The sequence below is a fragment of the Odocoileus virginianus genome, chromosome 6, assembly GCF_023699985.2.
Source record: "Odocoileus virginianus isolate 20LAN1187 ecotype Illinois chromosome 6, Ovbor_1.2, whole genome shotgun sequence".
Taxonomy (NCBI): domain Eukaryota; kingdom Metazoa; phylum Chordata; class Mammalia; order Artiodactyla; family Cervidae; genus Odocoileus; species Odocoileus virginianus.
The window spans coordinates 44,642,443-44,670,083 of NC_069679.1; the positions used below are offsets into that span (position 1 = coordinate 44,642,443).

General features: G+C 37.7%; 1 protein-coding gene across 3 annotated transcripts in view; it reads right to left on the minus strand.

Annotated features, from left to right (window-relative positions):
- The window catches only part of UNC13C (unc-13 homolog C), a 655,668-nt gene that overhangs the window by 395,400 nt on the left and 232,627 nt on the right, over positions 1-27,641 (minus strand). For all 3 annotated transcript variants that reach the window (XM_070469257.1, XM_070469256.1, XM_070469255.1), the window contains one exon: positions 1,209-1,287. In XM_070469257.1, coding sequence (XP_070325358.1) covers positions 1,209-1,287 — 79 coding nt within the window. The remainder of the gene's footprint in view (positions 1-1,208; positions 1,288-27,641) is intronic.

Sequence of the window (27,641 nt, forward strand, 5' to 3'; positions counted from 1 at the left end):
TACATAAGTTGTTCTTTCAGAATTGAGATGTTAAATTCTTATAGAACCCAAACTTCTTATATGTTTCTCTTTATTTCCCCACCATGTTCTCTTTGATCGCATAAATAAATAAGAGGAGTATACATTTGAGAAGACTGCCAAATAGTAATTAAATACGTTTAAAATCACTTACCATGGCCTGAAGAGTCCAAGTGATAGAAAAAATAAAATATAAATAATTAGACATATGAGAAAAGAACATAATAATGTTAAATAAGCCTAATGCTAAAAAATGATGTCACACTACAACGGCAGGAATCTGAGCTAACTGTACAGACATATTATGCTTTCCAGCATAAGATTTTTCTAGGAAAGATTTTGTCTTTTCTAATTTAAAGCTAAAGTGATGACCTTCAGATAAAGGCTTTCACAGAAAAATTAAAAATTACCAGTATCAAGAAGCTGTGTACATTGTTATAAAAGGGAAACTTCAGTTTCTCTGGGGGAAATATATTTTCATGTAATAAACCATTAAGAATATGCCTCCAAAACATGAAAACACTGTGAATGATAGAAAATATTTCTTTTTCCTGTTGATGGGCTATTTTTTTAGACTTTAATACAGACTATTATTAATTCTTTTAATTTCTCAGCAGTCTCCAGCATATTTCCTTATAGGAGAGTTTGTTATTCAGAGTTATGTTCAGGGCTAATATAGGCTTTAATGACCTGGAAGCCATGGGTTTTTTTTTTTTTTTTGGAGGGTGAAACAGCTTATTAATTTGGTTAGATTTGATCTTAACATAAAAGAATAAAGAACCGATTAACATTTTCTGCTTGCTTTATAAAATGCTAAAGATTATAGGGTTAAGGTGAGAACTTCAAATCCAGCCTTCCACTGCAAATTAAACTCGTAGTCATCTATAAAATTGAGCACATCAAAGCCCAATTGCAGAAGCCCACTTGGCATGTTATGTGACTTCCTTTTTGCTCAATTATTTTAACTCAATCTGTAATTTCACCTAATATCAAAAGCTGTCAAAAGGTTAGAGCTATTTTCTCCATCTAATAGACTTTAAAGAAATAATAAGCCTAATGCTGCTAGCATCCAGCTTCTTCTGTTTTATGCTATGAAATACTTACAGGCTAGGCATTTAACGAGAAGGACAATATGACATCTAATAAAGACAACACATGCAGTCAAAATGAATTAAACAGGAGTGACTCACCACATCTCGTACAATAGGCAGAGTTTTCTTTCTGCGGAGATCTGGCATACTGTCAATACCATAAAGTCCCCGACCAGCTCTGAAAGAGGGGGAAAAGGATGATTTCAATGGGGAATAGACTTCCTATTAAAAACATTCCACTGTCTGTAGTAAAAAGGCTGTGAAAGAAAGGTTAAAGGATTACCATACTGGTTAAGATAGCAGGAAAGATCCAAGACTCAAGGGCCTTGCCCCAAAACAAGAGACCAACTATCACACATAGTGATCACTCTCCATCTTAGATATTCCATACTTTGAAGAATTATATATGGTCTGGTTTGACAAATTGTTTTATTGTACCACAGAAAGGATAATTGAAATTGTTAGGTATATGGAACTTTGCACCTAGAGAAAGAAACAGAATCAAACCGGTTTTGGCGAAAGTTTGATCTGTCTGCAATGATAAAAAAAAAAAAAAATACTTTTATTGCAAAAATACTATTTTTATGTGTGTACATTGTGTCTTCACAGATTGAACTCCAAGCAGCATCATAAGAATGTACCAACATATTTAAAATACTAGTGATTATCCCAGTACCATAATTTCCACTTATGTGAATTATCCAAAGATAAATGCACAAGATTAAATGTTGTATAAGCATGTTCACTGCAACTTTTTGTACTAACAACAAGAGCTAGGTAACCTAAATATTCAGTAACAGTATACTGATTGAATGAATTATAGAATATTACACAATGGAAGTGATACAATCATTAAAGTAAATGAGTTAAATACCCATGTGAATATATAAAAAATACAGTATGTTAAGAAAGCACATTTCCATATTATTAAGTTTCCTATTGACCCTCATATGCATGGGTGCTTATATACACATGGAAAATGTCTAGAAATATATTCACCAAATTGATAACCATACTTACCTCTGTGGAATAAAATTGGATGAGAGAGAGAAGATGCCCTATGTTATAAATTTAGTAATGTTCAACATTTTTATAATAAGCATGTGTTATATCACAATTTAAAATAATTTTTAAATATATTAATATTTGTTTACTAAAATAAATTTCACAGATTGAATTTTATTTTTCTTGCATTGAAGCCAGTCTTTTTATACAACCAAAAAAGCACTAACATCACTGATGATAGCTTCCCCTTCTGCTCACTTGAACTGCACTTCTGCTAACCTTTAGCTGAGAGCCATCTTTTGCACCAGAAATATCACATTGCAGACACAGTGTTTTAGCTGGGCAGCTCTGCCACTGAAATAGGCTGCAACAGCCAATAATAGGTTATCAGCATTTTAATATTCAGTTTTCACTGACACAAAGATTGTCTTTTCATTCCTGCTGCTTAATTTAACAAAGGCAAACCTTTGTCTTGTATCTCTTAGTAGCCAACAGTCTGAACTCTAATACTTCCGATTTGGTGATCTTGGACAATTCACAAAAATGCATCATCCAACTCATATAATAGTCAGAGCAAAATATTAATGAAGATGGTAATAAACAGCAATAATGTCATAACTTACATGTTTGAAAATAAGGACCAAATGCAGTAATACATGTGAAATATTAAAACCACTGCATGTGGTTGTGTCACTGTTGGTGATGAACAGAGTATACTTAAGGTCATGCACTTGAAATAAAAGTTACCTGTAGGTCACAGAATACAGGACAAGAGTAACTATAGGGCAGAGACCAAGGAAGAGGAAAGAAAGAATGGGAAGGAATAAAAGATGGGAGGGGAGACAGGGTGTGGTAGCTGGAGATGACATTTCACATTTAAGTGGTCCACCACTGAACCTGTGAAAAAGGAGTTAATACATCTTCTGTTGTCTGACACTCTAGAGCAGCTGATTGGTGGCTCAGCAGTATAGAATCTGCCCGCAGTGCAGGAGAACTGGGTTCGATCCCTGGATTGGGAAGATCCCCTGAGGAGGAAATGGCAACCCACTCCAGTACTCCTGCCTGTAATATCCCCATGGACAGGGGAGCCTGGCAGACGATAGTCCATGGGTTTGCAAAGAGTCAGACATGACTGAGTGCATAAGACACTCTCTAGGTCAAGGGCTGTGACAGTCACGGTGACAAAGCGAGAATTGAGATCACAAAAGACTCATTGGCAACATTCTCTCATGAACTCCAAGAAACTGCAGAGTACAGAAGGGCAGTGTATTCTTTCTTTCTTTTCCTCAACACATCTTCAGAAAGACCACTGCTATCTCAGTGTGACATCCTGCTCCCCTCCTATCCTCTTCCCATATTCTTCTCTCCTTGCTAGTTCATATTGAACCTCCCCCCTCCCACACACATCTCAAACACTAAATATATGGTTAAAAAATAAATAAATAATAGATGGGAAAGAATTATGTAAGTGGGTTTCCAGAGCATTTTTCCAGTTTCATTTGCTCCAGTCTAAGAGTCTGATTCCATGCAGTTTCTACTTTCACTCCTCTGTGAACAGAATAATAATGGCATAAAATGTTCATCAATAAATGTCTTTCTACCACATTACATAGAAACTCACTGCCTCCAAGTGTTTTGAAATGTTTTGACTCCTAAATAATGTGACTTTAATAACTTTGTAAAGAAACATATTCAACTGTGATAATGGTTGAGAAAGTGATTTATAAAACCGTGAAGTGTTATATAAATGAGTCATGTATTCTTCCTATCAATAACAGATTGTTTATTTTCTTTGTGTTTTCCTTCTCATGGAACTTAAATTCCAAAGCCCATCTAGAATTTGGAGTAACTGTATATATTCACAAATTCAGGAATCAATAACGCACATATATGTTCTTGAATCTCACACTTCACCCTCATGCTTATCTCATCAGAAGAGAGATACACAAGGACTGAGGCCAAACTTGAGCCAAAGTCAGAACACATGGATCCAAAATTCCTCTATGTCTCATCTGAGCTTGTTATTTAATTTCATTAAACCTATATTTTATAATTTTTGTAACTGCAATGCAGTTAAATATATTATCTTAAGCTTCACAGGCAGCTTCATCAGGTTGTGTTTTCTTGTTTTACATTTTTACCATTACTCTAAGAAGTTTGGATAAACATATACCTTAATGAGCTTATCCATCAAGTAATAATAGAGCTCTTATTTCAAACTTAAAAAAAAAAAAAAATCCTGCCCTAACAGCCTCACTTTGTGAATAGAGAAGTGCTTGGTAAATACCGTGAAGTGCTATACAAATGTCAAATATTTGTGTAGTAGTTACGGAGAGGCTTCCTAACCAGGAGACGTCTGGGAGTGATCAAATAACAACAACCGAAAAAAGGCGAAACATGGAAAGAACACAGTAGGTAAGGAAATAATCGACTTTCTGGCAAGAGGTCAGATTCATGGATATCAGTTAAGATCCAGAAGGAACGAGTTAGGCTGGATGAGGAGGAGGTCAGAGGCAGTCATCAGTAGGGGCAACAGCAAGCAGGTAACTCTGAAGGGAAATCCAGTTTTAGGGAAGAGCTGTTTGATTTCACCCCTTTCTGTAATAGCTGATTGGATTATGCTGTCTCTAAAGTAGCCAGCAAACTAGCTAATTCTAGCTGACGTTTAAATGTGGTTACCAGGAGCCAGATATAATACTAATCATCAAATTCAATCTTTACAAGTATTATGTCATTTTATTCTCAAAAAAATCCACTGAGGAACAGGTACAATTACTTCTCCCATTTTATAGATGAAGAAACAAAGGCATAGAATAGTTCAGAATCATCCCAAGGATCATGATCTAAGTCAGAGTTGGCACTATTATACCCTATTGCTTTTATGATTACACAATTCCACATTTACAATAATATGAGTTGAGGCTTCCCATTAATCCCATTTTACCCTTACTAAATCTTAAGGAGAGCAACTTCCCCAGGCCTAGAAATACCTGGTAGAGCTTGATATCCATTGTGGGAGTGTCTTGCCTTGAACATCACATTCTTAATAAGGTATATATATATAAAGATATATAAACTATATTAATATATTATAATTACATATAACATACAATAATATAACTATATAATATATAACCATATACTATAATATATATTGATATTAATAACGTGTATGTGTGTGTATATATATATATATAAAATGTATATATTTTGTAGGAGAATTCAGAGGCCTGTCCCAGTTGATTTAGAGGTGCTTCTAAATTTGAATTAAAATTTGAATTTGAATTAAATTTGTATTTGAATTAAAAAAGTGTATTCAAAGGGCATTATCTTCAGATTAGAAGCCCTCTATCACTGTATAAAATAGTCCCAATCCTCCCCAAGTGGTTCCTCTCCAGCTATTCAAGTGTTCCCCTGATGAAAAAGGAGTTTTTAGACTCCAGACATTACAAATGAGACAAAGGCATTGGGAGGTCCACAGAAATATTTGGAACGTCAATGACCACATATAATTGACAATGGATATAATTTTATAGGCTAAATTAAGTGAGATGTATTCTAATTCAATATTTTTTCTCTTAAAAAGTCTTTATATTTTTCATGGTTTTATTTCCTCTTCATGTAATTATACTAAAAGGAATTTACTGAGTTTAATAAAATCTGTGTACAAAAATATATGGCTATATACCTTGAGTCAGGTTCATTACAGAAAAAAATAATACAAAATTTCTAAAAGATATGTAGTATTCAGTATATATATATGAATATATTCATAAAAGATATATGGTATTCAGTAATTTTTAAGAAATCTGAAACACAGGTAGAAGAGGTAAAGCTTATTTTATTAAATACATAGCAGTTATTTTTACTCCAACATTGACCTGATAATATACTTAGTCTATTCAGATTGAAAAAGAACTCTGAGAAGACACCAGGAGAGTAATGCATGAAAACTATAAGCAGGTTTCCTGAAAGCAGCACTTTCTGATTATAGGACAAAGATGTGCTATTTCCACACGTGGATGCTTGATGCTTAATTGGTAATATTTGGAGACTTGCTGATTTCCATTAGAAATCAGAAAATTGGTAGGCTCTGCTTATATCCAAAGGAGTTGTTAAATTAATTGAGGACTATAAGCCTGAAAAAAAAACATAATACTTCTGTTTATTTCCATGTTTCCAAGGCAGTTATTGGGCAGGGTTATATAATCAATCTTTTTTAGCATTATGGAATATTAAGGCAATGTAAAAGATTAACTAAATCATTTTAACTCCCTCTCCTCTAGTACGGCTGTACACCCTTTAAGACTTTAAAAAACAACTCTCTGCATTTACTACCTTACTTAATGATAAACATACAATGACTAATATTGCTTTTTCGGATTAATGTGATGTATTTTACACCCATTTAACACTTTTCTTGATGACCATGATATACTTTATTCACCTGCAGCATATTAGGATATGTCATTCAGGATATTTTCTTTTCCTTTTCTTCATTTTCTGGAAAAGATTTCCATTATTGTCAACAACAAATGAGTATTTATGTTTGTGTAATTGATGACTCACTCCCCATAGGCAATCGGCAATTCCTAAAGGTTTATTGATTCTTTATCTCATCAAAACTAAGATACTATCTGTCATAAGATGAAATATTAATTTTATACACCATTGGGGAAAAATCAAATTAATCTCTGACACCACACCATAATTAAATTATAATTTAAATTTTATACTTATTGAAGGGCCCTCTTTAAGTGACTCTGTGGCATAGATTTCTGTCATATGTCACATATATTTTTCTTACATATGAAGAGGAAAATTTAAACAAAACAAATTATCATTCAGAGTCCAGCTTTTCAGAATTACTCTTCAACTCAGAATTGTCATTGGAGCTTTTTCCAAATTATTGTCTTTTAAGCCATCAAGAGCAACAGTGATTGGGTATTATGAATAACAGTGCTTCATTACTGTATCTTGTGTGATCCTTCCTCAAATCATCCTTATTTTTCTAAACTGGAGCAACTGTTCAGCCATACCACTAGCAATAAGAATAAAATGATTGTGCTTTCCCAGGGCACTTTTAAACTAAGTTTAACAAGAATTCAGGCTTATAATCTCTTGCAACTGCTGCTTGGCTACCAACGTTTTTGAAACAGCATCAATTATTAGCACGCGTCTCCATTTGTTCTAAAGTACAGAAGTATACAATGCAGTTGCCTCTCTCCTGAACTTTCCCATTGACGGTCCCTAGCCCAGGCTTTACCCCCTTAACTAATCTCTGAAAATTTCTGCCAGCCCATTTTTGTTTTTTTACATCACTAACAGAGTGATTTTTCTAGAACACAAACTTGAAAATGTCATCTTTTACACTCAATATGCCTCAGTGCCCACAAGACATCAGAACTCACTAAGGTATGATTTCTCCTCCAGTCTCATCTTTTCTGACTTCTCCCCATACTTCCTTGTTCTAGTCATCCTGAACTCCTTATAGATCCTTGGAGACATTACACAATTCCCTACTGCTCTAATTTTACTCTGTTATTTCCTCTAGAGGTACTGGTCTCCTCGCTCAGTGGCATAAGCTGACACCGACTGACCTCTCAAACGAAACTTGAACATAACAGTCATCAACCCTTAAGGCAGGTGGAAGTGCGTCCTCCCCACCTCAAGCAACTCTACCTGACTGCAACCTCAACATCAGGGATGCTCAGTGGGAGGGACTTGAGAGTAAGGGGAGGAAGAAGGGGTAGGATCATGACTCCCGCTTTTCAGATGCACTTCTCAGCAGCTGTATGGGTTAAAATTAAATATTTCTCACTGAGAGAATGGCATTCTACTCTTTGGTTGAACTGAGACAGAAAAATATTTGAGAACAGTTGTTCTAAGTCTTTCCCCATAATCCCTGTAAAACAGAATTTTGTCTGTTCATGTGTATGTCCCTGATAGAATAGAGGTTTCAAAAACAATGAGAAATAAAACTTAGTAACCTTTATTTCCCTATAGCCAACTCTGGCATGGAACAAAGAAGACTGAAACATGGAAGGTCAAGTGAGTAAGCCTCGCCACTAGAGAGATGAGACATTAAGTTATCCACGGTCTTAGTTTGGAACCAAAGATTCTTATCTGTGAAATAATACAAGGAAAGTATGAGACAGAAGCCTGAGGACCAGGGGAAAAGTTAAGGACCTCAGACTAAAGTGGGTTAGTAGGTAAAGACTTAGTCACTGGAAGAAGGTAAGAGCCTAGTGACTCAACCAGTAAATATTTTTTAAACTTTAGGAACCTCGATTATCTATAGAAAAATCAAAAATTACCTTCACAGGGGCTTTGTTGGGAGGACTGACTGAGAAAATATGTGTAAGTAGATTATGTATTATTGGTAACAATTATTTCATTATAGATTTGTCTAAATAGGAACGTCATTGAAATTGATTGAATGTATGCTGGCCCACTGCTGCCCTTTGGCTAAGCTGCATTCCTTCGAGGAGGGAACATGCTAGTAACAGAGTCTCTCGCAGACACACACTTGGGGGTGGCTATCTACTTGAAGAATTAAAGGAAAGGGCAGCGAGCCAGAGTTGCAGTTGCACCCTGTGTGGTATTCTGAGCACCATTAACTTCTTCTGACAGTTTTGGGCTAGGCTTCTTTCCTCTGATCTTATTTTGGTTAGTGCCTCAGCCCTGATAAGCATGCATCTTGGCTGGGTTTACTCCTTGCCTAACCCTTGGACGGGGGAGCCTGGTGGGCTGCCCTTTATGGGGTCGCACAGAGTTGGACATGATTGAAGCGACTTAGCAGCAGCAGCAACCCTCATATATAATCCTGGTTCCAGTTATTTATGTTGGGCAAAGGTCTCATAGATGCTTGAACCAAGTTAATTTTTTCTTCTAGTTCTAATCTTGAAAAACTCTGCTCTTATCATCTCAATTATTTAAGCTCTGACTTAGAAATAAAATTCAAAGCATAAAGCTTCTCCCTAGTACTAATCATTCCAGACTCCTCTTCACTATTTTCTGGATTCTGTGAACTGTAGGCACAAAGTAGGATGGTTGTCTTTATGGAAAGCCATATCTAGTCCTCTAAACTACCACTGATGATGATGGTGGAGGGAACTACATTAGAGACAAACACAATATCTCAATAAAACAGGTACAGCCATATTTCCTTTTACCTTGCAGTATCATTAGTTCCTTGAGGGAGAATGAGATGAGCTAGTCCTAGCGATCTACCAGTTCCATATCCCTAGGTTCAATCAACTGCAGATTGAAAATATTTAGAAAAAAAATCCAGAAAGTTCCCCGAAGTGAAAATTGAATTTTCTGTGTGCTGGCAACTATCCGCATAGCATTTACAACTATCTAAATAGCATTTGGGAGTCTGATGACTCAGCAGGTAAAGAATCAGCCTGCAATGCAGGAGACACAGGAGACTCAGTTCAATCCCCGGAACAGGAATATCCTCTGGAGAAGGAAATCTATATTCTACTTGCTATTGTAAGTAATCTAGAGGTGATTAAAAGTATATAGCAGGATGTACATAGGTTACAACCAAATACTAAACTTTTTTTTTTTTATATACAGGACATGGGCATCTTCAAATTTTGGTAACTGTGAGGGCCCTGGAACCAATCTTCTGCAGATAGCAAGGGGTTGACTGCACTTGGTTTGAGTTTAGATGCCATGGTTTACGGAAAAAAAAAAAAAAAAACAAAAAACAGAAAATTATGTGCACTGGGACAATACTGTTTGCAACTGAAAGACCAGAGGAAAATGAAGCTATGAGTTACAGCACATCCTTATCTTCCAACTCTTACTCATCCTGGGCATGTGTTAATAAGACACTGAACCGGCACATTGAGTTGTCATCATTTCTAAATGGTATCCTTTCTCATTCGTGCTTTCACTTTCATTCTTTCTCTAATTCATACTAAACATGTATATGAATTAACTTCACCAAAAGAGGCAAGAGCATGTTTTTTCTGGAGCACAGTGATACCAATAAATAGTTTTTGAGTGTTCGTGAACATTTCCACAAACCTATCAGCACTCTCATGTAAAGACTCCATTTTAGAACCAATTATCTTTCCTGCAATTTTTTTTTTTAGATGTCTCCTTTTGACTTCTCTGCTTTTTGTACTATCACCATTTGCTCAATTGCAGAGGCCTTTATAACCGCTAACCCAAGTTGTAAAACTTAAGCAACCTAAGAAATCATACATTCCATCATTCTTGTATTTAGGCATGCAGAAACTGAGCTGCAAGGCGTGTAAACGCTCGCCCAGGACAAGCAGCTTGTGGTACCAAGCTAGACATTCTCAGGGCTCCAGACCATCACTGATGCCCTTCTGTCTTCTTTGCTTCTCATATCCAAGAGGCATCAAGCCTTGTCCATTTCCATTTGTCACTGTCTCTTTTCCTTCTTCACATCCCCTCTCATTTTATTTAAATCAGGATCACCACAATCTTCTTGTGAATTTTACCCTGTTACACCTGGCATTCTGTTGACTTCCTAATTACTAACCTCCTTATCTGCAGTTCATCTTGGACAGAACTGTCACATCCATCTTGCTGTGAGTATGCAGCCATGAGACTAAGATGATGAAAGCGATGTTTTAAGAAGACTGGTCTGGCAGTGCGGTTCATGATGGATTAGAGGACAGATCAAGGAGACAGACAGATGGTCTGAAAGACTGTTGAAGTAATTCTGGATTCTTTAACAAGGGTCTTGACTAAGGTGGTTTTTACCACTTTCTTTTGCAACCCCTTCATTCTACTTTGTGATGCTGGTAAAGCTCCCAATTCAAACTGCTATAATATTTTAAAGAGTAAATGGTCTCCCTGTCAAGAAGAGCCTTTGTATTCTACTAAATTACTTTCTCCTTTCCTAGGCATTGACCTCTTGCCACTCTGCAATGCTCCTTAGCACTTTAAAGTAGGCTTTTTCTTTCAGATCTCTGTTCTTTTGAAACATGGTTTCAGAAGTGCTGACTACCTCATTATTCATTTTTACATTATTTTTCAAAAGCTAATGTCATTTTTAAGTTTTTAAAGACATAAAGGGGATGTGAAAGAGTCATCATTCTGGTAGTAAAGGGGATTGCAGGTTATAGTCTCAATGATTAAAACTATTTTTCATAGCAAAACAACCAAACAGCCCTAGGTTTCAGTATAATGAGTTGGAGAAGTAAAAAGCTAAAATGCAGCTGTTAAATGTGCTTCTGAAAATTTCTTAACGTTAGTCTTACAGGGACAATGCCAGGTGTTGGGGATTAATTTCTAACAACTCAATTATTATATGTACCTTCCAGGGCTCATTTCCTTCACAGAGTGTTTATCAAAGAGCCAACAGCACTTCCTAAAGCTTGCAATTCCCTACACCAGAAACCTTTCTTATCCCTGTTAACATCATCTGCACCTAGATTAAACTCATAACATCACATGCTACATAATAGAAAACAAGTAAAATACACAGCCCCCAAACTTACTTATAACTAAGCAATTGTTATGATATGAAAATAATGTTCATTTAATTAAAATTCGTACCACACAGGGTCTCAATTTGGAGTGTTAGTTTTTAAACTGCTAAACCAGGCTTCTGTGGCTCAAAGCTATAGTAAATATGAAATTGTATGTATTAATGTTCTTTGGTTTAAAGCTAATTTTCTTAGTAATCTCTCTGGAAAGACTCAACATTCACTCATACATAGTTTATAAAGTACAATCATTTGTAAGTTAATGAAACACCAGGTTCTTGTAATATGCTTTACTTGAAGGCCATTAAATACAATCAAATATCCAATAGCAAAGAACTACATTTCTCAAAGCTAAAGCCTCATAGCCTCGTGTTCCTTTTAATCATACTGTTCTTTAGAAATATGCTGCATGTTTAATCCCCTGAAATTTTTAACAATCTGTCTCCTATCAATAAGGAAAATTAGCTTTTTTTTTTTTTTTAACAATCTTTCTCCCATCACTAATGAAAACTGGTAGTGCCTGAAGGCAGAAACTAAGCCATTAGGTTGCTGCCCAGCTTTTACAGCCCAAGTTCCCTCTTATTCTCAATGTTTTTGAATCCTTTTTACAGTTTACCCTATGCTAAAAGAAACACAAAACATGACCCAGAGTTTAGCTCAGAATAAAGACACATCTTCTCCAGTGGTCTAATTTTGATAGGTATACCAAGAAAGACCAAGGGGGGAAAAAAAAGAAAACTCAAGCTCTGTGTATCTAAGGAAGTAACCCATTCACAGAAAACACAACCGAGTCAAGCCCTGGAGATGTTATCCCATGGTTATCTCACTGTTTTAAGAGATATTACAGAACCCTTTCAATACAATTAAAATATCCTTTTAGAAAGACAATAAATATATATCAAGTACTGGTTTGGCTTTCCCAGGAGGAGCAGTGGTAAAGAATCTGCCTGCCAACGCAGGAAATGCAAAGGACTCTGGTTTGATCCATGGGTGGAGAAGATCCCCTGGAATAGGGAATTGGCAACCTGCTCTGGTATTCTTGCCTGGGAAATCCCACGGTCAGAGAAGCCTGGTGGGCAACAGTCTGCGGGATCACAAAGAGTCCGACACGACTGAGGGCATGCATACACGCATACACACAAGTACTGGTTTAATGAATTGCCAGTCAGGGCTGGGTGTTGGAGAGATTCCAACTGAAACAAAAATGCAGGGATAGAATATTGTGGTATCAAGTACTTATTTTTAAAATGTTTCCCTGGTCATTGACTCCAAGTCTGTTACTTCTCTCCCTCAATAGCTTCGTCTGTGCTCTGACTCCCTGGACATATAATCTCATGTTATGGCTGGAGAACTCCTGGCACCATTAGGCTCAGCAACATTCTCATATCTAAGATAGTTTCAAGCATAACCCCTTTATGCTAAGCAAGTTCAGAAGTGGCTTCCCTAACCTATCCATCCATCTGCTGAAAAGTCCTCTTCAACTCATGAAGGTACTCAGGAGTGATGGCCCAGGGTTGTACAAGAAATCAGAAGCCTATAGGGTTAATAAAACTCAACTTCATGATCTTAGACAATTTTAGTAGCCAAGAACCATTTGACTATGCTACCAAGGTACTGAATTTACTCCTTTTATAATAATAATCATTTGATCATATCTGATTTTCACTCAGATTGCAGACTTCACAAAAAATAGGAACTATATACAATTTCATTTTCATCTGTAGTATTTAGTTAAGATTTGACACATATTAGTCTTGATACACATTCTACTTCCTCTGGTGGCTCAGATGGTTAAAAAAAAAAACAAACAAAAAACAAAAAAACGCCTGCAATGCAGGAAACCTGGGTTTGATGCCTGGGTCGGGAAGTTCCCCTGGAGGAGGAAATGGTAACCTACTCCAGTATTCTTGCCAGGGAAATCTCATGGACATCGGAGCCTGGTAGGCTGCAGTCCACGGGGTTGCAAATAGTTTGAATGACTGAGTGGCTGTCACTTTCACACATACTATCAAGCAAAAACAGTAAAGCAGCGATTGGAAGGATTCTTTTCAGCTATTTTTAGGTATTCCTTTTAAGGCAAATGAACATAAACTGAGAATCTGGAGTAATTAAAAATTAAAATATTGTCCCAGTTCTCTTATCTGCCTCAGGATTTGAAACAAATATTGTTATTCTAGCAACTATGCTTCTCTGAAAATTGAAAAACATTATTATTTTTCTAATCAAAAACTTTATTCTTATTATTCTTATCATAGGAGTACTTTGCCTACCCAATGCAATCAGAGGTTAAATAGAAAGCAAGCATTGTTTGGTCCTGATGGATCAGCCTTGCATTTTCAGGTATAGTTACTGGAATTGAAATGGAACTTTAAAAAGCACACATGCAACTAAAAGGTGATTACAGCTACTTAGAAAAGAAAAATCCATCTATGTTTAACCTAATGTGTCATCAACTCTGCTAGCAGGCTGTCAAACTAGCATTACAGAAACACTTTTTAAATCCAGTATTTAAAACAAACACACACAGGCATAATTAGAATGGAAGGGAGGAGGAGGAAACCAAAGTCTATAGATTTGAGGAGGGGTTCACTGTGCTGAGTGGAGAAGCAGAAAGTGGTAAGACCTTATTGAACCTGCCTGGCTCCTATGAGGAGCACCTTACCATGTGCGTATCAATGATCTTCTCTCAATATACGTTGATATACTGGAGCTGGTTTTCAATTACTGTATGTGAGTCTCTGGATTTGGGCAAGAAACACCTGGCCAGTGATGTTTACGTATACTTACTTGAAAATGGTCATTTTTCTTACTATGGTCATTAACACAAAAATGATACAGAGGTCCACCTGAATTTTTCCTTTAGATACATGTCTGACTGTCTATGCATCCATCACATACATCTCTCCTTAGAAGTCTGGTATAAGATCTCAGCACCTTTAATAAATATGCAATAGCTGGTCAAAGGATATATTAATTCCTGTAATCACAACTTGGTCATTTTGCCTCCCTATGCAAGATAAATCAGTTGAGACATTGACAATTAGACTCCCATACAAAATACATGGGTCTTAAGAGTAAGTGACTAAGTCAGTGAGAAGTAGTCTACTATAAACTCTTACCTTATAACCTGAGAGCAATGTTATCAGGGAAAACAGACTTATGCACCCATCAAAATACTACTATACAGGATGCAAGCTGAGTAACATCCTGATCTGATCCTGCTCACAGGCTAGGCAGCTGTCATGTAAACTTAATCCCTTTGATTTTCTTTAGAAAAAAACAACTAGAACCAGATTTATCAAATATGATATATCCCTACAAGTTTCATTACACTTTTTATATTGAGGGAGAACACTGAGAAAAAAAAACATTGAAAGCTGGGAGAATGAGTATGCCAGAAGCATATGAGGTAACTGTTAAAATATTTAAATAAATCTCACTTTATCTCTAAAAAAAAAAAAAAGAAAGAAAGAAAGCTGGGAGAAAGGGTATTTGGTTCTATTATTTTCATTTTATCCAATACAACCAGTGATGTAATGGAGCTGGTCCAGATTGTATACATCTTTCCCCAACTCCACATTCAGCACTGTCACTTTAATAGCTTGAAACTGTCTATGTAGGATAACTTAGACCAGGAAAATAGGCAAACAATACAAATTAGGGCCTTGTTCCTTTAGCAGTGAGCCAGCTGTAAAATACCAGCATACCGCTAATTATAACTCTTGCTAATATAACCAATGAGGAACTCCTTATTGGTAATATTAATTTGATAATTTACTAGCTGAACTAATTCCTCTGTTCCCATTCATCTCTATCTTTGATTGGTGTGGGCCCGTAGTATTGGGAAACATCATTTTTATACAAATATTTGAGTTCTTAGTGTCTTCCTCAGAAACTCAAGTGACAGGGAAATCAGCACAGAGGACACAAAAATAAAGGTCAGTTTTAGCAATGACTTCATGATTCTCTGGTTAGATTCATTCACTTCAAAATTTATTGAATTCCTACTGTGTATCTAGACTACTAAGTGCTGTGGAGTGCTGAGAGACAGTTTTTCATGGGTTTCTTGCATTTCTGTACACTTTGGAAGTGGAGGCACTGGCTTCTGAGTTAACCTTTTACAGAGTTTGTGGAGTATATAGAGAGATACTGCACTCTTCTGAAGTAGAAAACAGATTTGTGTGCTGACCAGCATAGTAAATAAAATGTCTCTCTCTGGGGCAAAATTTGGCGCTTTTTTTTTTTTTTTCCAAAAGATTGGGGATTCCTAAGCTCATAACTGACACAAATCCACTGTGTATCTTGCATCCATCTAGGTCGGTCACCACATTGCCCCTGTAGGCTTAGGGGACAAGAGAAACGGATGCAAACATGAAGCTCATGTTATATGCTGTGCCTTGAGCTGTGTTCGTATCTCTGATCCAGGAGTCGCATGTCTTCTGCCAGCAAGTGTGAAATTATGGTGGGCTAACTTGTCAGCTAGGTAAGGTAAAGTATCAGGCCCTTCACAGTTCCTGACATGGAGGACCTAAAGTAAGGTTATTCTTAGTCTTAAGGAGACATATGGCTTCCCAGCTAGTGCAGTGGTAAAGAATCTGCCTGCCAATGCAGGAGACTTAAGAGATGTGGGTTCAATCCCTGGATCAGGAAGATCCCCTGGAGTAGGAAGTGGCAACCCACTCCAATATTCTTGCCTGGGAAATCCCATGGACAGAGAAACCTGGCAGAGTACAGCCCATGGGTTTGCAAAGACTCGGACACAACTGAGCATGAGCACACACACACATTAGAGGAGACATATAAACTTGTTGAGATGTGATTATGTATGAATATATGTAATTATAAAACACTGATTTATATACAACCAAAATACATAAAGCTGCACCAAGTAGTATGAAGGGGGAAATATCTGAATCATAGATGCATGAATCTGTCATCATGAAAAAAAAAATTATGGAACATCACTGCATTTTATTATAAAAGCAAATATTTTATGCCACACAACCTTCATTCATGATCATGTTCATAGATGAAGCATTAATCATCTAAGTAGGGACAAAGCAACCAATTTAAAGAACCAAGATAAAATTGCTGATTAGAAAACTTAACCCTTGTTTTGCTAGACAAAAAAAAAATTGCAATCTAGAGAATTTTTGTTTAATATCAGTTCAGTTGCTCAGTCGTGTCCGACTTTGTGACCCCATGAACTGCAGCACGCCAGGCCTCCCTGTCCATCACCAACTCCCGGAGTCCACCCAAACCCATATCCTATCGAATTGGAGATGTCATCCAACCATCTCATCCTCTGCGTCCCCTTCTCCTCCTGCCCTCAATCTTTCCAAGCATCAGGGTCTTTCCAATGAGTCAGCTCTTCACATAAGGTGGCCAAAGTATTGGAGTTTCAGCTTCAACATCAGTCCTTCCAATGAACACCCAGGACTGATTTCCTATAGGATGGACTGGTTGGATCTCCTTGCAGTCCAAGGGACTCTCAAGAGTCTTCTCCAACACCACAGTTCAAAAGCATCAATTCTTCGGTGCTCAGCTTTCCTCAATACACGATATTAAACATTTCTTCAATTTGTTGAACACCAGCAACAAGGCAGGTTTTGCACTAGACTCATTTTTAGTAGTCTTTGTAATACAGTAACTTTTTAAGTAGGAGTTATTATTTTTATTTTATAGAAGATGAAACTGTGGTTCAGAGAAGTTAAATGATTTGTTCAAAATTAATATAGCTACTAAATAGCAGGGAATTGCTTTCAATAATAATAGTCTAGTTATGAAACCAGTTACTTACACTTTTAATAAAATAAACATGTACTGATTAACATGTGACAGACTCTTCACTCTATCTTGGAAGTATTTAGGAGAGTTTATAACTGGAATATAGAATTAGGACTCTCAGGGACCTATAATCTCCTCTAATATCAAAATCAAGACAGCTAGAAAATATCTTTTTTTTCCTCTTTGATTTCTAGGACTTTTACCCCCATTAAACCTCTAGTTCTACCCTTAAACCCTCTTTCCTCAAGCAACTAGACCTCCATACAGCTAAACATTTAGAGTGGAGTGAGACAAGGGCAGGGTGGGTTCAAGACGAGGGTTGAAGACAGTGTGCAGTATCCCAGGGACGCTTGCTTTCACCATGAGTCCCTGGAGCCCTGAGTCCTGAGAAGGGGGAGGGCAGGTACTCATGGTCCAGAGACTTGCCTTTTAACCATGGAATCACTCTGCGTAAATAGGCATCTGCTTCTCTGTTGGAGACCCTGAATCACACAAAGTAAGACTTCTTGCTCCATTTTGTTTGACCATGTAGACAAACACTGATAAGCATAAATACACTGCAGCCAAAATAACACATAGGTAGAGAACAAAAAAAAGAAAAAAAATTTACTTTTTCCTTGAGTGTGTGTTCTCAGTTGTGTCCGACTCTTTGCACACCCATGGACTGTGGGCTTCCAGGTTCCTCTGTCCATGGGGTTTTCCAGGCAAGAATACTGGAGTGGGTTGCCATTTCCTCCTCCAGGGGATATCCCTCACCCAGGGACAGAATCCAAGTCTCCTACATCGGCAGGTGGGTTCTTTACCACTGAGCCACATGGGAAGCCCTTGAGAAGCAAATACAAAAACTCAAAATATTATAACTTAGGGATATTTACTGCCTGGGATATATTTTTGTTTAAATCTCATCTTTTCAATGAGACTTATTTAACCTCATTGTATTTAATACTGCAACATGCAAACCGCCTCTACTCCCCTGCCAAAATTCACCTCCACCTCAGCACTCTCAGTTCCCTTTATCCAGCTTTATTTTTTCTATGTCCATAGTTATTATGACCATCTTCCACATTATTTACTTATGCTTAATTTTTATTATCATGCCTACAAGAAATCAAGCTACACAAGAAGCAGGACCCTGTTCTGTCTCCAAATGCCTTGAACAATGCCTGGCACATAGTTGTTCAATAAATAAATATTGTGGGAATGAATGAATGGATGAGTAAACAAGCATTTACTGTTCAATAATAGCAATTATGTCTTGGATTCTTACTATGTGCCAGGTACTGTTATAGCTGCTTTATACACAGTAACTCATCTAATGTATCCAATAAATCTGTGAGATAGTATTACTATTACCCTTATAAGTTAGCACACTGGAATACAACGATGTTAATTATCTTGCTCCAAATCACATGACTACCAATCACAGAGCTGAGTTTTGAACTTCAGAGTCTGGTTTCAGAGTCAGTTTTCCTAACCACTGCATCCACTAACCACTTCAGTGGTTGATATTCACAATGGTGACCTGAGCCATCTCAAGAAAAGACAAATATTATGTACTGGTTATTTTAAGAAGGCAGAGAAGTACATGATACTTTCATATAGTTAATATAAATTATTCAAGTAAAATATTAATTATTTAGGTATCCTTAATGGACATCTCCGTTTTCTTGATAAATAACTTACATGAATTACTCCATTTCCTCAAACACTTGGTTAATCATAGAATTCCAATGGGCATATTTGTTTCTGTAACTTCTTCTCTTCTATCCCTCCCCTAATCCTTCTCTCTTTTCTGCTTCACTCCTGTCCTTTCTCTTTTCTAATTCTTGATTATCACCATCATCACCAACAACATCAGCAAGGTGTCACTGCTACTTTAAATTGATGCACTATATTGTATGAGAGTAAGAAGTCTCATATTGTGAGAACCAAAATTTTAGTCATAACTTTTGTTTAGGGCTCAAGTTATTCTTGCTACTTCAGATACCTTAGGTTTTATTTTCCATTAGAAGTGGGTTATATATTAACAGCCCCAGCAGAATGCTTTACATTAGGAGTTATAAACATAACTGAAGGTCACCATGTCATGGGCTTCTGGCATTCATGAACTGTGTTCTTGCCAGAGCAAATCTCATAAGCCAAGAGCCTTGCCTTGCAGTTTCACTCTGCTGTAATTCTCCAGGTTGTTTCATTGACCGCACTAAGAGCTGACTCCTTATATTCACTATATGTATTAGAAGCACCATCGCTTCAACGGAGACTTCTATTTTTATATTACACCTGCTGAAAAGTGCCACAAATAACTTTAACACAATTTACTGTCTGGTCTAGACAGAATTAATTCTCACAGGAACTTCCTTCACCTCATCCTGGTTTATGTCCCAACTATGGGGTTGATCTGCTCTGTCTTAGGAAGTAGAAGCAAAGTGATAGAGTCCTTAAATACTGTGAGTTTTGATTCAAGGTCCAAGATATAATAACCATCAACATTCAAATGTCTAAACAGAGACAGTTTATTACTGCAAGTGGTTAACCATTTTCTGTGAGGGGTGCTAGCCTACACTGAACTGCTTCAGGAAGGTGGAGATGAATGTATAATAATCCTAATAGGAAAAAAATGCAAACCTTTGCTGTTATGGAAAATAACTTCTACTTACGTAAATGAGAACTTAATGTTATTGGAGGATGAGGGGTAAGAGCCTTATGAAGATCAATTTATGCACAAGAGGGTGATGAACAAAGAGCACAAAGAGAAGGAGCGATACTATTACAGAATAAAAAAAATCAGAAAAGTAATTATTGCTAATATTTTTAGGAAGGTAATTTTTTAGTTTTCTATAGAGCCTAACATCAGGAATAACAGTGTGTTAGTCACTCAGTCGTGTCTGACTCTTTGCAACTCTGTGGACTGTAGCCCCCCAGGCTCCTCTGTCCATGGAGTTCTCCAGGCGAGAATACTGGAGCAGGTAGCCATTCCCTTCTCCAGGGGATCTTCCTGACCCAGGGATTAAATCCGCATCTCTCATAGTGTAGGCAAGTTCCTAACCATGTGAGCCACCAGGGAAGCCAAAAATAATGGCACTCCTAGAAAACTGAATATTCACTCTAAATCCAATCTACTAGGCGTTAATACTTTAATATCACTGATTCCATGATATTGTTACTTTTATTGTTGTTGTTGTGATTTAGTCACTAAGTCATGTCCAACTCTTCTGCAACCCTCCCATCAGACTCCGCTGTCCATGGAATTTCCCAGGCAAGAATACTGCAGTGGGCTGCCATTCCCTTCTCCAGGGGATCTTCCTGACCCAAGAAGCAAACTCGTGTCTCCTCATTGGCAGGCAGATTCTTTACCACTTAGATGACAGCAAATGCTTGATTGAAAATTAAATTATACCCCTGACTCTTCAAAGTTAGAACTTAATAGTTCAGCTAGAAAAATCTGTCCTTAGATATGCCTGGTTTTATCTTACACTAGTCACATATTCTCAGGAACACAGTGGTAACTTAAACTGATTTAACAAAATTTTAAAGGAATGCTACAATACATTTCCTCCCTGTGTTGCTCTGTTCTACAACACACTCACACTCTGAGAAAAGGGCTTGGAAAGGAGGGAGGTTTGCCTGACAAATCATACTCTAAATGGTTGTAAGTGAGGAGTCTGGCTCCTAGTTAAACACCCATGTGTGTTCTTCAGGCCTTATCACAGACAATTATGAAGGCTCTAAGTGGCAGCTCTTATAAGTGGAAGCTGCTCTCCCTAAACAAGACTTGGTGCAGGGCCAATGCACCTCTCTGCAGAGAGGTGGAGTCAAGGACTCAGGTCCCCAGCAGGTCACAACCTTTCACATATTGACACTGACAGACCTGGGAACTTCATTCCTAGGTCTCTCTTTTTTAATTTAATTGGAATATAATTGCTTTACAGTGTTGTGTTAGTTTCTCCTGAACAACAATGGGAATCGTGTGTGTGTGTGTGTGTGTCTGTGTGTGTGTCTGTGTGTGTGTGTCTGTGTACACATATATGTATCTCCCCTCCTTCTTGCGCCTCCCTCCCACTCCCCCACCATCCCAACTATCTTGGTCATCACAGAGCACTAACTAAGCTGAGTTTCCCGTGCTACAGGACAGCTTCCCACAAGCTATCTATTTTACACAAGTAACTTTGTGCGCATCGGTGCTATTCTCTCAGTTCATCCTAACATTCCCTTTCCCAAGCTATGTCCACAAATCAGCCCTCTCTGTCCTTCAGTCTCCTCTCAAGTCCTCCATACCGGGAGAGGGACACTGTAAAGACACTTTCTTTTCCTCTCTGACTCAGTGCTTTTCCACCTCTAACCCTTCCCCCCTTTCCTCCCTGCTGAACCCACACCCCACAGTCAACAAAACTGCTGGAACCCTCCATACTGGGCTCCCTCAGCAGTGAGGGCTCTCATGTCTGCACTGATCCTGGTGGCCCCAGACCAGTGTTTCACAGGGGATATGGGACAGGGAGAATCATCACTTTCTCTGGTTTTCAACTCCTGCTTAAACTGTCAACTCTTTCATTTGTGGCTTACTCCTTAAATCAGCTATTCTGGAGACCTGGCAACTCACCATGCTCCTGCCTCTGCTCCAGGTCACCTGAGTTCCTGACAGTAAGCACTATAAATATTTTGCAAAAGGCAGAGAAAATTCAAAGGTGATATGACCAGGCTTTTTAAATGTTTAAGGACAGGCTTTATGACAGAGAAAAGAGATCCATTCTCTGTTGCTCTGGAAAGCAGAACAAGGACAAATTGGTGGAAATGACAGTAACTGAATCAGCACCAATCACTGTAACTACAATATATGGCATCACCCTAATGGCAGAAAGTGAAAAGGAACTAAAGAGCCTCTTGTTGAAGGTGAAAGAGGAGAGTAAAAAAGCTGGCTTAAAACTCAACAGCAAAACCAATACAATGTTGTAAAGTAAAATAAATAAATAATTTAAAAAAAAAAAAAACGAAGATCATGGCATCTGGTCCCATCACATCATGGCAAATAGATGGGGAAACAAAGGAAACAGTGATAGTCTTCATTTTATTGGGCTCCAAAATCACTGTGGACAGTGATTGTAGCCATGAAATTAAAAGATGGATGCTCCTTGGAAGAAAAGCTATGATGAACCCAGAAAGTGTATTAAGAAGCAGAGATATCACTTTGTTGACAAAGGTCTGTCTAGTCAAAGCTGTGGTTTTTCCAGTAGTCATGTATGGATGTGAGAGTCTGACCATAGAGAAGGCTGAGCTCTGAAGAATTGATGCTTTCAAATTGTGGTGCTGGATAAGACTCTTGAGAGTTCCTTAAACAACAAGGAGGTGAAATCAGTCAATCCTAAAGGAAATCAACCCTGAATATTCATTGGAAAAACTGAGGCTGAAGCTCCAATATTTTGGCCACCTGCTGTGAAGGGCCAACTCATTGGAAAAGACCCTGATGCTGGGAAAGATTGAAGGCAGGGGGAGAAGGAGGCAACAGAGGGTGAGATGGTTGGATGGCATCATCAATTCAATGGCCATGAGTTTGAGTAAACTCTGGGAGATAGTGAAGGACAGGAAAGCCTGGCATGCTGCAGTCCATAGAGTTGCAAAGAGTTGGACACAACTGTCTGAACAACAACAACAAAAAGGAATAATTTACAACTTCAGTATTCTTGCCTTTAGAATCCCATGGATAGTATGAAAAGGTACAAAGATATGACACTGAATGATGAACTCCCCAGGTTGGTAGGTGCCCAATATGTTACTGGGAGAGAGTGGAGAAATAACTCAGAAAGAATGAAAATGAAGATACAAAGCCAAAGTGAAAATAATGCCCAGTTAGAGATGTGACTGGTGATGGAAGTAAAGCCCAGTGCTGTAAAGAACAATATTGCATAGGAACCTGGAATGTTAGGTTCATGAATCAAGGTAAACTGGAAGTGGTCAAGCAGGAGACAGCAAGAGTGAACATCGACATTTTAGGAATCAGTGAACTAAAATGGACTGGAATGGTCAATTTTAATTCAGATGACCATTACATCTATTACTGTGGGCAAGAATCTAGGGAAGAAATGAAGTAGCCCACATAGTCAAGGCAAGAGTCTGAAATGCAGTACTTGGGTGCAGTCTCAAAAATGACAGAATGACCTTTGTTTGTTTCCAAGGAAAATCATTTAATATCACAGTAATCTAAGTCTATGTCCCAGTCAGTAATGCTGAAGAAGCTGAAGTTGAATGGTTCTATGAAGACCGACAAGACCTTTTAGAACTAATGCCCCAAAAGATGTCCTTTTCATTAAAGGGGACTGGAATGCAAAAGAAGGAAGTCAAGAGATGCTTGGAGTAAAAGGCAAACTTGGCCTTGGAGTACAAAATGAAGCAGGGCAAAGGCTAACAGAGTTATGCTAGGAGAATGCACTGGCCATAGCAAACACCTTGTTCCAACAACACAAGAATCAACTCTACACATGGACATCACCAGATGGTCAATTACTGAGATCAGATTGATTATATTCTTTGCAGCCAAAGATGGAGAAGCTCTATACATTCAATAAAGACAAGACTAGGAGTCGACTGTGGCTCAGATCATGAACTTTTTGTTGCAAAATTCAGACTTAAAGCTAAGAAAGCAGGGAAAAGCAGACAACCATTCAGGTATGACCTAAATCAAATCCCTTAAGATTATAGAGTGGAAGTGACAAATAGATTCAAGGGATTAGATCTGATAGACAGAGTGCCTGAAGAACTATGGACAGAGGTTCATGACATTCTACAAGAGGCAGACCATCCCCAAGAAAAAGAAATGCAAAAAGGCAAAATGGTTGTCTGAGGAGGCCTTACAAGTAGCTGAAAAAAGAAGAGAAGCTAAAGGCAAAGGAGAGAAGGAAAGATATACCCATCTGAATGCAGAGTTTCAAAGAATAGCAAGTAGAGATAAGAAAGCCTTCCTCAGTGATCAGTGCAAAGAAATAGAGGAAAACAACAGAATGGGAAAGACTAGAGGTCTCTCCGAGAAAAGTAGAGATACCAAGGGAATATTTCATGCAAAGATGGGCACAATAAAGGACAGAAATGGTATGGGCCTTACAGAAGCTGACAATACTAAGAAGAGGTGGCAAGAACACACAGGAGAACTATACAAAAAAGATCTTAATGACCCAGATAACCATGATGGTGTGATCACTCAACTAGAGCCAGACATCCTGGAATGCAGTCAAGCAGGCCTTAGGAAGCATCACTACGAACAAAGCTAGTGGAGGTGATGTAATTCCAGATGAGTTATTTCAAATCCTAAAAGATGATACTGTGAAAGTGCTGCACTCAATATGCCAGCAAATTTGGAAAACTCAGCAGTGGCCACAGGACTGGAAAAAGTCAGTTTTCATTCCAATCCCAAAGAAAGGCAATCCCAAAGAATGTTCAAACTACCGCACATTGCACTCATCTCACACGCTAGCAAAGTAATGCTCAAAACTCTCCAAGCCAGGTTTCAACAGTACCTGAACTGTGAACTTCCAGATATTTAAGCTGGATTTATAACAGGCTGAGGAACCAGAGATCAAATTGCCAACATGTGTTGGATCACCAAAACAGCAAGAGAGTTCCAGAAAAAAATCTACTTCTGCTTTATTGACTATGCCAAAGCATAGTGTGTATCACAACAAACTGTGGAAAATTCTTCAAGAAATGGGAATACCAGACCACCTTACCTGCCTCCTGAGAAATCTGTATGCAGGTCAAGAAGCAAGAGCTAGAACTGGACATGGAACAACAGACTGGTTCAAACTGGGAAAGGAGTATGTCAAGGCTGTATATTGCTACCCTGCTTACTAAACTTATATACAGTGTACATCATGCAAAATGCTGGGTTGGATAAAGCACAAGCTGGAATCAAGATTTTCAGGATAAATATCAATTTTGCAGATGATACCACCCTTACGGCAGAAATAAAAGAGAAACGGAAGAGCCTCTTTGTGAAAGTGAACAGAGAATTAAAAAGCTGGCTGAAAATTCAACATTCAAAAAACTAAGATCATGGCATCCAGCCCCATCACTTCATGGCAAAGAGATGAGGAAACAAAGGAAACAATGAGAGACTTTTTTTGGGGGGGTGGGGCTCCAAAACTCACTGCAGATGGTGACTGCAGCCATGAAATTAAAAGACGCTTGCTCCTTGGAAGAAAAGCTATGACCAACCTAGACAGCATATTAAAAAGACCGCAGAGACATTACTTTGCCAACCAAGGTCCCTCTGGTCAAAGCTTTGGTTTTTCCAGTAGTCATGTATGGATGTGAAAGTTGGACTATAAAAAAAGCTGAGTGCTGAGGAATTGATTCTTTTGAACTGTGATGTTGGAGAAGACTCTTGAGAGTCCCTTGGACTGCAAGGAGATCCAACCAGTACATCCTAAAGGAGATCAGTCCTGAATATTCATTGGAAGGACTGATACTGACGCTGAAACTCCAATACTTTGGCCACAAGATTTGAAGAACTGAATCACTAGAAAATCCCTGATACTGGGAAATATTGAAGGCAGGAGAAGGGGACAACAGAGGATGAGATAGTTTGATGGCATGACTAAATCTATGGACATGAGTTTGAGCAAGGTCCAGGAGTTACTGATTGACCGGGAAGCCTGGCGTGCTGTGGTCAATGGGGTCACAAAGAGTCGGACATGACTGAGCAACTGAACTGAAATTAATACTGTAGCTGACTATACATGATAAATAAAAATAAACATTTGTGTATTTACTTAGTTCAAAAAATGTTTCCAAAATTATTTGCCTTTTCGCAACCTTATCCCTCTCCTCCAGAGACAACTATCCTAAATTTTCTGATAATTCCTTTGCTTTCTACACACACTATTCTAATTTTATTATTAGAGTTTATACTAAGTTATTTAACTGGCAGGATAAGTCTCTCTACCTTGTTTACTTTCTTAAATTACTGTGTGAACTTATTTTTCTTCTGTCTTCCGTGAATGTTTTAAATCACCTTTTCAACTAAATTTCAAAACTGGTTGAGATTTTTAATTATGTTAACTTGGTCAATTTACCGAGAATTGATAGCTTCCATTGGATCGCATGAACATGGTATATCTCTCTTTATACCCTTTTTGTGCATTTTCAGTTAAGTTTTGTATTTTTCAGTAAATGGCACAAATATTATCCTTTACATCATTCCTATGTTCCTTATACTCTTATTAGTATTGTAAATTCTTCCTTTTTATTGACTTGATTTCTCACTCTTTCTTGCCAATAAATACCACAGAAATGCAGTCAACTTTTAAATATTAAGCCAATCCAATATTCTTTCCCAACAGGCTTATTAAACTTAATAATATTTCATACTTGAATTTTATATGTAGACAACTGTATAATCTGCTAATAATGGAAGCTTTGTTTTCCATGTCCAAATATTATAGCTTTTATTTCTTTTTCTTTTATGGTCTGTTTAGACTCTTCAAAACAATGCTGAGAAGAGGTGGTGCTATAACAGACTCATTTATTCATTACTGGCCTAGAGGAAATTTTTTTTACCATTAAGCAAGGAAATGGCAACCTGCTGCAGTATTTTTACCTAGAAAATCCCATGGACAGAGGAGCATGGTGGATAACAGTCTACTGGGTCACAAAGAGCTGGACATGACTTAGCACATGCAGGTGTACGCACACACACACAACATTTCCTACAGGTTTCTATTATATAAATTCATCAGGTTAAGAAACTTTTCTTTTTAATTGAAGAGGATTTTTTTTCAAAACTACTAATGGGGTTTTGATGGTATTGAATGATTATTCATCATCTATTAAAATAGTCATAAAATTTTCTACCTGAATGAGCATGTGTAGGTTATATGGTTTACTGTTCAACTTGCACTCCTGGGATAGACCTAACCTGATCATGATACATTATCTTTTTATCAAGATGCTTTATACTGAAGTTAGTAATTTTCTATGTACACACGAGTCTGCATGGCCTGTAACTTCTCTGCTTCTTATTTTCCTGGCATGATTTGGCCAATACAATTACATTAGTAAACAAGTCGGAGACTGTATCTTCTTTTTCTATTATCTGCAAAAATGAGTGTAAGATGAGTCCTGCCGGGTCTGCTTTCTGCGCAAGTGGATCTCCACTACAGAGTCTCATTAATAGAGGGTGAAGGTCCACTTCTATGGCCTTTTCTCCTACGGCCTGTCAAAGCTAAAGCTCTAGGCTTCCAGGATTAGCAGACACCCCTGGGGCAGGTGATACTTTACA